At 31.4% G+C, this 11,889-nt stretch overlaps 2 protein-coding genes across 2 annotated transcripts; both read left to right on the top strand.

The window, feature by feature from the left end:
- Nucleotides 1-441: 441 nt before the first annotated feature.
- Nucleotides 442-876, top strand: LOC113784573 (disease resistance protein Roq1-like). The gene has a single exon (XM_027330797.1). It carries the CDS (start codon nucleotides 442-444, stop codon nucleotides 874-876), a length of 435 nt encoding a protein of 144 aa, XP_027186598.1.
- Nucleotides 877-6,014: 5,138 nt separating this feature from the next.
- Nucleotides 6,015-10,277, top strand: LOC101502635 (TMV resistance protein N-like). The gene is made up of 5 exons (XM_004515171.4): nucleotides 6,015-6,727; nucleotides 6,817-7,921; nucleotides 8,057-8,275; nucleotides 8,366-9,154; nucleotides 9,406-10,277. The coding sequence occupies exons 1-5, from the start codon at nucleotides 6,231-6,233 to the stop codon at nucleotides 10,111-10,113; spliced, it is 3,318 nt and encodes a 1,105-aa protein (XP_004515228.1). The 5' UTR covers nucleotides 6,015-6,230; the 3' UTR covers nucleotides 10,114-10,277.
- Nucleotides 10,278-11,889: the final 1,612 nt, after the last annotated feature.

Below are 11,889 nucleotides of genomic sequence, written 5' to 3'. Positions count from 1 at the left end.
TGTTTCTAAGATTCCAAAATGCATGCTCTGCTCACAAAATGCAGAGAGACTTTCGAGGGCAGATTCGGGTTGGTCCGGGGAGAGAGGGGAGGAGGATTGGGGACAGAAGAATACAAAATATGATTAAAAAAAACAAAAAAAGAAATTGTGGAAGGAAGACAAAACAAAATTAGGGATTAAAGAGATTAAATAAATTGTCAAAAGAAAGAGGAGAAGTAGAAGATATGATTAAAAAAATTAGAATGGACAAAAATAGAGAAAATGAAATTGTGGAAGGAAGACAAAATAAAATTAAGAATTTAGAAATTGAGTAGAGCAAATTCTCAAGAAGTACACATCAGTTTTTTGGCTGATGTGGAAAATATTTGTGTACGTAGAAGAAATATGATGAAGTGACATCGTTTTAAATATATATAATAGATTACTTGAGCTATTTTAGAAATGTTAGGGATATTCGGAATTGGAGGATTGGGAAAAACGACACTTGCAAGAGCTACTTATAATTTGATGGCCGACCAATTTGATGCTTTATGTTTTCTTCGTAATGTGAAAGAAAATTCAGCTAAACATAATTTGGAACATCTCCAAGAAATGCTTCTTTCCAAAACAAATTATTTGAACATTCCATTAGGAGATGTTAGTGAGGGAATTACAATCATAAAGCAGATGCTACATCAAAAGAAGGTTGTGTTGGTTCTTGATGATGTTGATGAACTAAAGAAGTTGCAAGTTTTGGCTGGAGGATTTGATTGGTTTGGTCTTGGTAGCATAGTGATCATTACCACTAATTTGATTGGCTGGAGGATTTCATGTCAAGGAAGAAGTATTATTGCAGTTCCAACTTTCAAGGCCTTTGATTGGCATCTTTTGTACTGAGTTTAGTGTAATTTCTGAGATTTCTCTTACTTCCATCTTCTACATGGTCTTTGAATAAACTGTCCATAGGAATTAAAATATTTCAATTTTATTTTTATTTCTTAGGCCTAAATTTGTGGATACATGTTAGGTTAATACTTTTTATTCTCTAAATATTTGATACAGTGTGATAAATTAATAAGGAATTTTTTTTATTGTTTATACTTTTTTATTTTTAAGATTTGATACTTTAGGTTAATACTTTTTATTCTCTAAATACTTTTTATTGTTTTCTCTAAATATCTAAATATTTCCATCTTTTGTTAATATTTTTTCTATATTTATTCTCTAAATATAGATCAATTCATATTTAATTTTAGAAAAAATATTAACAATTACAAAGATTAGAATGATTAGTAAAGAATTCATAAAGTTCAGAAGAGCAGAATGTTCATCACTAAAAGACAAAATTTGAAGTACACCGTCAAAGTACACGAAAGTGTTGTAGATTATAGTACACTAAAATACACGAATGATATATATTTCTCTGATTATCACTAAAGAACAATATATATTGTTAAAATATAAAAGGTTTCTACAACTTTTTTTTCACTTTTTAACAATCATATTTGTGATTAAAAGGTGTGAAAATCTCAATAAGATTTGATCATTCTTAAATCATCTAGAACATTTTGAAGTTGAATTTTGCATTAAAAATTCAAATGAAGATTCTATAATTTACTTTATGCATTGGGACAAGTGTCCAACAATCATACTACTCTTCCTACACCAAAAATAAAGACTTCCAACACCTATAAATACAAGAAACTTCAAACATTTGAAGTCAAGAGACTACATTTGACATACAATACACTTTTTAATTGCAAATTGTATAAAAGTATCTTAAATCATCAAATACACAATCAAGATGAAGAGATATGTTGAATTTCACGTTTTCTCTCTCCTTACTTAAATTCAATAACAAACACAACAAATATTTTAAAGTTCACTTAAACTTCAAATGTTCATTGTTTTTCAAGATAAACTTCATTTAAAATTACCAAGTGTTGGGACATGTACCCAAGAGTAACATGAAGATCTACAAGATTCAATATGAAAGTTTGAGTCACCTATATAAGATAGGCTAAACTTTACGTTTTCTCTATCCTTACTAAAATTCAAGAACAAACCCAATAAACATTCTAAAACTCACTTAAACTTATCATTAAAAACCACAATCTACTATATCATTTTAGATTTTATATTGGGTCTAACTTATGCCTACAAAACCAATTTATAAGGTAAAAAGTGTTACTCTTTATAAACTATTATAGAAGTCTATCTCTTATCTATATAGGACTTGGATTTTTTCTAATACTTCATTTCCTCCAAAGCATTTCTAATACTTCATTTCCTCCAAAGCATCAAAGGTTATTTTTAAGTATCGTTTGGATTTCTTAATTGGAATATTTTCATACCCATCTAATGTATACTTCCATTCTTTTATGCTCTTTCCAAACAAGTTGGAACCCACTATTTTTATAGCTAGTGGAAGGTAATCCAAAAATGGTAACTGACAACATGTAATAAAACACGATTGATCTTGTTGGAGTCTCGGGGCCCCTAAAGCTAAGGAACACATGGCAGGTGAATCCGTGAGAAAATGAAGAGGAAGATTAAGATGATTGCATATCTTTAATAATTGAGAAGAAATGGAAGCAAAAAAGTGTTTGAGAATGCAGAATATTACTCTCTTAAATATGTCACTATAAAACAAGGAGAAAAGTGATTATAGAAATGGCAATCGTGAAATTTCCTTACCTTTTCTATAACCGTGTGGATCAATCACATCATAATATCATCGTAGCACCTCTTCATCGTATCTCTCATTCCATGTGACTTCATGATCTCTCACCTTCCATGTGACTTCTTGCTAATATCTTGAATAAGATTAAACAAAAATACACATTTATTTAGTCATTTATGTTTAACTCAATTTAAGCTAGATTCCAATTCGGTCCTTTAAGTTATACTCAATTCGCATCAATAGTTTTTAAGATATATTAAATTAAGCATACAGTCCTTTAAGTTTGATTTTTTTTTTCGAATTACTATCATAAAATATTATAACCTAATCGAAACGTCACAACAAATTGACTAATCAAACTACTTTACACCTAAAGAAAGTTAAAGACATTGATTTAATGGCACCCACCCAAATATCTGCCCGTATCGGATGTGCAGATGCAGTAGTAGTACCACAACTTGGCATCTCATGAACAAATGTTAGCATCTATTCCTTATTTACCCTCTCTTTTTCTATCCTTCCATGCACACTTGCAACAGCCAATTCAGTTAAACTATCAGATAGTGCAGACAATCAAACTTTTATTGATACCAAAACTTAAGATTTATTTAAGACTGCTGCATCATTATTTAATAACATAATCAAGAAATCAACAATCATTGAACAACAAAAGTTAGCAACATCAAGTTACTGATATTTGCTTTTTCTTTCTATTCCAGACTTCCAGTATATACACATTTACAAGTACATAGCACATTCAAATACATTATCCAAGATGGCCTCCTGAATTTACAAGTACATCTACAACCTATAAGCATGCTTGTAAACTAAAGAAAATAAAAACAGCAAATTCCAACAAAATATTTTAGACTGCAGAAACATCTTTCATAGAAGAGCAGTGCATTAAGGTCATGACTCTTGCAAAAGGATCTCATAAATGTCGGTTCTCAGATTTAGTTCTTTATCCCGCATTACTTCCTGTAAATCAGAAAGCTCTTTTCCAGTGAGAACAGAGTTTAGTTTGAGAAATCCATCCAACCATAGCCGTTTCGACCTGGTATGCACATTTACATAAGTAAATCAAATAAAAATATTAACTTACAATAGAAATGAAAAAGTAAACACATTTCATTATGAAAATCTTAGGATAAAACAACCCTGCCTATTCAAAGAAAAACACATTTGTTCCTCCCTTATAGCTTAGATACTTTGGGGAGAGATAACTCTACAGATCTTGTTTGGATAAACAGTTTACTTAAACTTTTATAACAAAAGCGATAAGTGTTTGTCAAACTGTTTTCATATAAGTTATAAGTTGTTTTTATAAACTATACTAAATAGCTTATAGAAATAAGCTAAAAACAACCAAAGGACATCTCACAAGTCATTTCCATATATAGTCGAGCCTCTTTTGTGTTCAGGTTGAAAAGGTATTCATTAACATCTTCATACAATATGATTCTTGAGAGTTGGTAATGAAACTGCTCTGAATTTAGAAGCAAATCAGCAAAATTCAAGCAAAAAAAATAGCCTATAACTAACACACACACATTCAGTCCTACTGTATCTGAAAATGATTGGATTGCTTTTATCACTATACAAAAACACAAATGAAGGTATAAATATTTATTACATTATTTTTATAAAGTGAAAGTACATTTATATTTTATATAAAATGCATATAATGACTAATATTTGAAAATTGTAGAAATTAAATGAGCAAAATCCGGAAAAATAAAATCAAAAGATACTTTTGCATGCCAGAGATACAGATAGTAAGAGTAATGCAAGAAGAGGTCATCACATGGTAAGTTGAATCAATATTTTTTAACATTTTTGCATTATGAGGAATGCAAGAAGAGTACATTTTTGCATGATATCTATGTTAGATATTGACTTTTCTCATAATAGCCATCACAGTATAATATAGTAGTGTTCACATGATGTTTGAAAAAGAGATATAATATAAGACACTTATTTGTTTTCATTTACCAATTTAAGGTTTAGAAAGAGTTTGTTTATGGTACCTTCCTCCATTTCCCTATCTCTCATCAATTTTTAAAAAATCATATTAAAGAAAAAAATATAAAAAGAAATAGAAAAAAAAAGATGAAAGAGATAGAGAAAATAAAAAAGATTTTTGATAGAAAAAATTCAAATCCATTCATGATATAACATTAGTACTTTGATATACATGTTTTGTATTTTCTTCAATTTAAGTCCAAACACTTTTACTCCGGTGAACATGTTAGATAGATCTATTATAAATTTGTTCACGTGTTCTTAATTTTTTAGATAAACAATTTACTTAAGCGTTTATAGTATAAATGGTTATTATTATATAAATTATTATATAAATGTTTATATGTAAATTATTTTTATAAGTTATTAATTGTTTTTATAATAAATTATTTTTAGCGCTAAAAAAATCTAATATATATATATAAGGATTAAAAATTTATTTCATTTTTATTATTATATTACTCTGTCTCAAAATAAATTCATTCACAATTTTTAATGTAATTTTAATTATTTTTTTATATTACTCTTTAATAATTATTATATTCATAATTTTTAAATCGTTATTATATTTTGCTTTGATAATAGTGTAAAATTCACTAATAGTTAAGATAAATAGTTTGATAAATGATTTTATCTTTTTTTTAATTATTGTATTTTTTAATATGTGCACAAAAATTTAAAATGACATTTATTGTAAGATTTTAATGAAATATATTATAGATAAAAAAATAATTGGTATACACCTATACACCCAATTGATTACTTGAAGGAAAAAGAAATATAAATAACGATATCATGTATTGATAATGTAATAAGACATATATTGATAATGTAATAAGACGAAAGATATAAAAGAAGATGTAGTATTGAATAGATGCAAAAAAAATCTGCTCTATTAGATATGACTTATTATTTATTAATTATTTAACTTTCATTAGAGTAGAAAATGAGAGTGATCTATGATAAATATCATTTACTTTCAATGTTATGTTATTTGTCCCGGAGTACAAAAACTTCTTAATTAAATTACGAAAATTAAAATAACTAATAATAATATTAAATTTATTAATATTTATTATTGTTTTTACATATTTAATAATTATTATTATTTTTACATAACTAGTAAAAAGAATAATTAAAATAGTTGAAAATTCATAGCAAATATTATAATAAAGAGAGAAAACGTTTAAATTTCAAGTTCAAAATTTAAAAAGTTTAAATTTCAAGTGCAAAATTTAAATTTAAAAAATAATTAAATAATTTTAAAATTTAGACAATCTAATCCAAAGACACACACTTCACTACTTCAGTGCATTCAAACAGAAGCAAGTCGGAGGTAAACGACAAAAACAGAGTCCGCACTTTGGCACTTTGGGTTGAGTTGTAACATCATCTTCGTCACGCGGAGATAGATATTATTGTTACATGTTTAGTCCACACGCTTTATGGAAATGCTAATTCAAAATAGTTTCACATTTGTCATATTAATTCTCATTTTTAACTTCACCTTGCCTTCTTCTTTCTTTTCATATCTCAAACTCTTGTTATGGCTATGGAATCATCCCATTCTTCTTCCTCTTCATTTTCCTATGGATTCTCCTACCACGTGTTCATCAGTTTTAGAGGCAGTGACACTCGCCACGGTTTTACCGGCAATCTTTACAAGGCTCTCATGGACAAGGGAATTCACACCTTCATTGATGACAATGATCTTGAAAGAGGAGATGAAATCACAACATCACTTATCAAGACTATTGAAAATTCTAGAATTTTCATTCCAGTGTTTTCTATCAATTATGCTTCTTCTTCATTTTGTTTGGACGAACTTGTTCACATCATTAACTGCTTTAAGGAAAAGAGTCGTTCAGTTTTGCCTATTTTCTACGACGTGGATCCAACTGACGTGCGATATCAGACTGGTAGTTACGGCGAAGAACTAACAAAGCATGAAGAACGGTTACAAGACGACAAGGAAAGGTTAAAGCAATGGAAGTTGGCTCTTAATCAAGCAGCTAATTTGTCTGGCTTTCATTTTATTTCTGGGTATCCATCCCTCTTTACTTCAATCTTATTTTTCCTTCTTATATTTTATCTTCATAACCTCTTTACTTCATTCTTATCTTATTCCACAGGCAAGGATATGAATACAAATTTATTGTGGAGATAGTAGAATGCATCTCCAAAAAGATCAATCGCATTCCTTTACATGTTGCCGATTACCCTGTTGGATTACAGTCTCAATTACAACAAGTTAAATTGCTTCTCGATGAGGAATCTGATGAAAAGGTCCACGTGGTTGGACTTTATAGTACTGGAGGCATGGGCAAATCAACACTTGCTAAAGCAATTTATAATTTTGTTGCTGATCAATTTGATGGTTTATGTTTTCTTGATAATGTGAGAGATAATTCAACTCAAAATAACTTGAAACATCTCCAAGAAGAGCTCCTTTTAAAAACAATTGGATTGGATACAAAGTTGGGAAGTGTTAGTTATGGAATTCCAATCATAAAAGAAAGGCTTCAGAGAAAGAAGATTCTTTTGATTCTTGATGATGTTGACAAACTAGACCAGTTGCATGCTTTGGCTGGAGAACTTGATTGGTTCGGCAATGGCAGCCGGGTCATCATTACTACTCGAGACAAACACTTACTAACAAGTCACGAAATAAAAAGCTCATACGAAGTAGAAGGATTAAATGAAAAAGACGCTCTTGAATTGTTGAGATGGATGGCTTTTAAAAATAATATTATTCATCCAAGTTATGAAGATATTTTAAATCGTGTGGTAACTTATGCTTCTGGCCTTCCATTGGCTTTAGAAGTAGTGGGTTCCAATTTGTATAGAAAGGATATACAGGAATGGAAATCTTTAATAGATGAGTATGAAAGGATTCCAAATAAAGATATCCAAGAGATACTTTTAGTAAGCTTTAATAATTTGAGTGAATATCAGCAGAATGTTTTTCTTGACATTGCATGTTGCTTCAAAGGATATAGCTTGAAAGAGGTTGAAAATATATTATCTGCTCATTATGGTTTGTGCATGATATATCAAATTGGAGTGTTGGTTGATAAATCTCTCATTAAGATTAATGAGGTCAAATATGTGACATTACATAACTTGATTGAGATGATGGGAAAAGAAATTGTCCGAAAAGAATCAGTCATGGAGCTTGGAGAACGCAGTAGGTTGTGGTTCTACAAAGATATTGTTCATGTTTTAACAGAAAATACTGTAAGTAAGACTCATATATATATAGATATATATATGAAATATTTGTTTTTAATATTCAACCTTGATTTTTATTTATATATGCTCAGGTCATACTATCTTATCTTAGTGGTTGATTTGTTTTCTTGGTGTTAAAAGGGATCCAAAAGTATTCAAATTATACATTTGGACTGCCCCTCAACTGAAGTTGTTATAGATTTGAATGGAAAAGCCTTCGAGATGATGGAAAATCTCAAAACACTTATCATTAAGAGTGGTTCTTTTTCCAAAGGCTCAATGCATTTGCCACGTAATTTGAGAGTATTTAAATGGCAAACATATCATTCAGAGTGTATACCATCTAACTTACTCAACAAGGTAAGTTAAATAAATTCATTTTCTAATCATGTAAATTTATAAAATAACATTGAGATTATTCCTTTAATTTCCGTTCTTTTGTTTATGCAGATCTTCGTATACATGAAAATTTTGAAATTTGACAATTGTAAATACTTAACAGAAATACCAGACGTCTCCTCTTTTCCAAATTTAGAAAACATTTCATTCGAATATTGTAAAAATTTAATTACAATTCACAATTCGATTGGATTCTTATGTAAACTTAAATTCTTGAATGCTGAGGGTTGTGACAAGATCATGAGTTTTCCACCCTTGAAGTTGACTTCTCTTAAAAAATTACAAATTAATGGTTGTAAGAGTCTCCAGAATTTTCCAGAAATATTGGACAAGATGGAATATATAGAAACCATTTCGATTGATGGAACTTCCATAGAAGGCTTTCCAGCTTCATTTAAAAACCTCACTGGTCTTGTTGATCTAAGTATAATAGGAAAAGGATTTTTTACGTTGCCAAGTACCATATGCGAAATTCCTAATTTGTCAACTATTTCGTATTATTATGGTAATCAAACATTATTGCTGAAACAAAATGGTAATATGAGTTCCACTGTGTCTTCAAATGTGACAAATGTTAACCTACAAATTAGCAACATATCAGATGAAGGCCTTCCAATACTTCTCAAGTGGTTTGCTAATGTGAAAGAACTAAAGCTTTCTCATAGCAATTTCAAAATTCTTCCAGAATGCCTTGAAGAATGCCGCTTTCTACGAATACTTGAATTGAATAGTTGCAAATCCCTTGAGGAAATTAGAGGGATTCCTCCAAATCTAAAATATATTTCAGCATTAAGGTGCAAATCATTAAAACCCTCGACTAAAAGCATGCTACTAAATCAGGTACTATTGTTTCTTTCTTACATAAGTATTTGATTCAATAATAATTTCATTATTTAGAGAGTAATATTAATTTCATCACTTGACTATGGTTTAAGGTAGTTAGAAGATAATTATGATTAAGTGAAATTTTGTTATAAAAGTACCTTATAATCTAATTGTACGTAAGAAGTTTAATATTTCTCTTTAATTATTTCTCTTTATATTATTTCTCTCTTTTCTGATATTCAATCATGATTCTCAATAACTAACAGCAAGTGCACGAGGCCGGAGAAACCGCGTTTCATTTTCCGTCGGTAGGAGATGAGATGATTCCAAAGTGGTTTGAGCACCAAAGCAAAGGAAGGATATCTTTTTGGTTTCGTAACAGGATTCCTTCATTTGCAATTTTCGTATCTACTACAAAGGAATATGGATACATTTCCAATTATTCAATAAGTTTAGATGTGAGACTGTTAGTTAATGACGATGAATGGATTCAACCTTTTCCATATTTTCCAACGACTTCCCCATCATGGAACCTCCCTAATATATTTGTGAATCATACTAATGTTTTTGAACTGCAACTGCGTAAGAGGATTAGTCATGTGAATTTTCGCCCTCAATTAGAAGGAAAATGGCAACTCATATCTAAATTGAAGGAAGCATTTTTAAAAAATGAATGGATCCAAATGAAGCTTGAGTTGAGGGATTGCGGTTATTTAGATGCCTATGATTGGAGATCACTCCCAAAATTTGGAATCCACTTTGTGAAGGAGAAAAACAACATGGAGGATATCAAATTCAGCAATCCTAATAGAAAGAGGAAGTTAGATGAATATCTTAATACTTCATTATCACTACTCCACCCTCTGTTCAAAAAGCATAAATTTGTGGAAATGGAAGTTTTTGAGAAAGAACTAATTGAACAACCGCAACACAGACACAGTTTGGCTTCTTTATTGGGTCGCTTACAGATATGAGTTGTTTCTTTTCTTCCATTTAATTTCCATTCTGGTTGTTTGTTTTGTCTTTTATATCCTTTTGTTTTGGAGGATTATGTATCTTGTTTTCTTTTTCTAATTCTTTTTGTTGAATAAACTTTAATGTTATAGTTAGTGGGTTTCTATTAATAAGTTAGTGGAAAGACAAAGTCTGTTTTGTAGTTGGAAGGTCAAGAGATAGTGGGCTATTAATAGTATTTATTTGTTTTCTTAGATCAGCACTAATGATACTATATAAAGACCAAGGTTGTATTTTCATTTCAACAGAATATATAAAAGTAGTGTTTTCTGTTCACAAATTGGTATCAGAGCAAATGGCAAACGTGATGAGTCAAATGCCGTTGCCGCGACTAACGAAGTCAAATTACGATAATTGGAGTGTCCAAATGAAAGCTCTTCTTGGAGCTCTAGAGGCGTGGGAGGTGACCAGAGATGGGTTTGAAGAACCAACAAATACTACGGGATATACGGCAGCTCAAAACAAGGCGTTGAAAGAGACGCGGTCAAAGGATAAGACGGCACTATACATGTTGTTCCGAGCAGTTGACGACTCAGGCTTTGAGAAAATTTCCGGTTCGGCTACGTCGAAAGAAGCATGGGACACGTTAAAAAAGGCGTTCGAAGGAGCAGATCGAGTGAAGCAAGTTCGACTCCAAACTCTTCGTGGTGAATTGGAGAGGATGCATATGAAGGAGTCAGAAACAGTATCTGACTACATCACGCGTGTACAAACAGTGGTGAATCAACTCACTAGAAATGGCGAAACGGTGACTGATGCACGAGTTGTCGAAAAGATCCTGAGATCTTTAACAGATAAATTTGAGAATATTGTGTGTGCAATAGAAGAGTCGAATGACCTTTCGACACTCTCGGTCGAAGAGCTCGCTGGTTCTCTCGAAGCACACGAACAACGTAAGATGAAAAAGAAGGAAGAAGCAGTCGAGGAAGACGAAAAGGTACTCTTTTCTCAAAACTTTCGGGGAAGAGGACGTGGTCGTGGAGGTCATGGTCGAGGTGGTCGAGGCAGCAACTTCGAGAGAGGACAGTCAAGCCAGCAGAATGGGCGTGGCAGAGGACGTGGTCAAAGAGGTGGTCGGTCGAACTACTCCAACTTCGAATGCTACAAGTGTGGGAAGTATGGTCATTACGCGAAGGATTGCAACTCCTACAAATGCTATAACTGTGGTAAAGTGGGACATCTTGCAAAGGATTGTCAAGTCGAAAAGAAGGTAGAAGAAACAACCAATCTAGTTTTGGAAGCTGAAGCGAATGAAGGCTTTCTCTTGATGGCTCAAAATGAAATCAACACCAGTAATGACACCATGTGGTATCTCGACTCAGGGGCAAGTAATCATATGTGTGGTCACAAACACCTGTTTAAAGAAATGCAAAAGATTGAAGATGGTCATGTGTCTTTCGGAGATGCATCGAAAGTGAAAGTCGAAGGCAAGGGTACAATCTGTTACTTACAGAAGGATGGCTTGATTGGATCAATCAAGGATGTTTATTATGTACCAGATCTCAAGACCAACATCCTGAGCTTGGGGCAACTTACAGAAAAAGGTTATTCGATACTTATAAAAGATCGGATACTGCATTTGAAGGACAAGCTAGGGCATCTGATTGCTCAAGTCGAGATGGGGAGAAATCGAATGTACAAATTGAATTTGAGAAGCGTTCAAGAAAAATGTTTGCAAGTCAATGTCGAAGACAAAGCGTCGCTGTGGCATCTACGCTTTGGTCATCTACATCATG

Source organism: Cicer arietinum, chromosome 8 (assembly GCF_000331145.2).
Source record: "Cicer arietinum cultivar CDC Frontier isolate Library 1 chromosome 8, Cicar.CDCFrontier_v2.0, whole genome shotgun sequence".
NCBI classification, from domain to species: domain Eukaryota; kingdom Viridiplantae; phylum Streptophyta; class Magnoliopsida; order Fabales; family Fabaceae; genus Cicer; species Cicer arietinum.
Note: the sequence above shows the minus strand (reverse complement) of the source record. Positions and strands in the feature narration are given on the sequence as shown.

Excerpts from the sequence above, each read along its gene's own strand:
- LOC101502635 (XM_004515171.4), top strand. The coding sequence starts at position 6,231 with ATGGCTATGGAATCATCCCATTCTTCTTCCTCTTCATTTTCCTATGGA. Across the intron at positions 7,922-8,056 it reads ATGTTTTAACAGAAAATACT|GGATCCAAAAGTATTCAAAT; the intron begins GTAAGTAAGACT and ends TGGTGTTAAAAG. Across the intron at positions 8,276-8,365 it reads CATCTAACTTACTCAACAAG|ATCTTCGTATACATGAAAAT; the intron begins GTAAGTTAAATA and ends TTGTTTATGCAG.
- LOC113784573 (XM_027330797.1), top strand. The coding sequence starts at position 442 with ATGTTAGGGATATTCGGAATTGGAGGATTGGGAAAAACGACACTTGCA.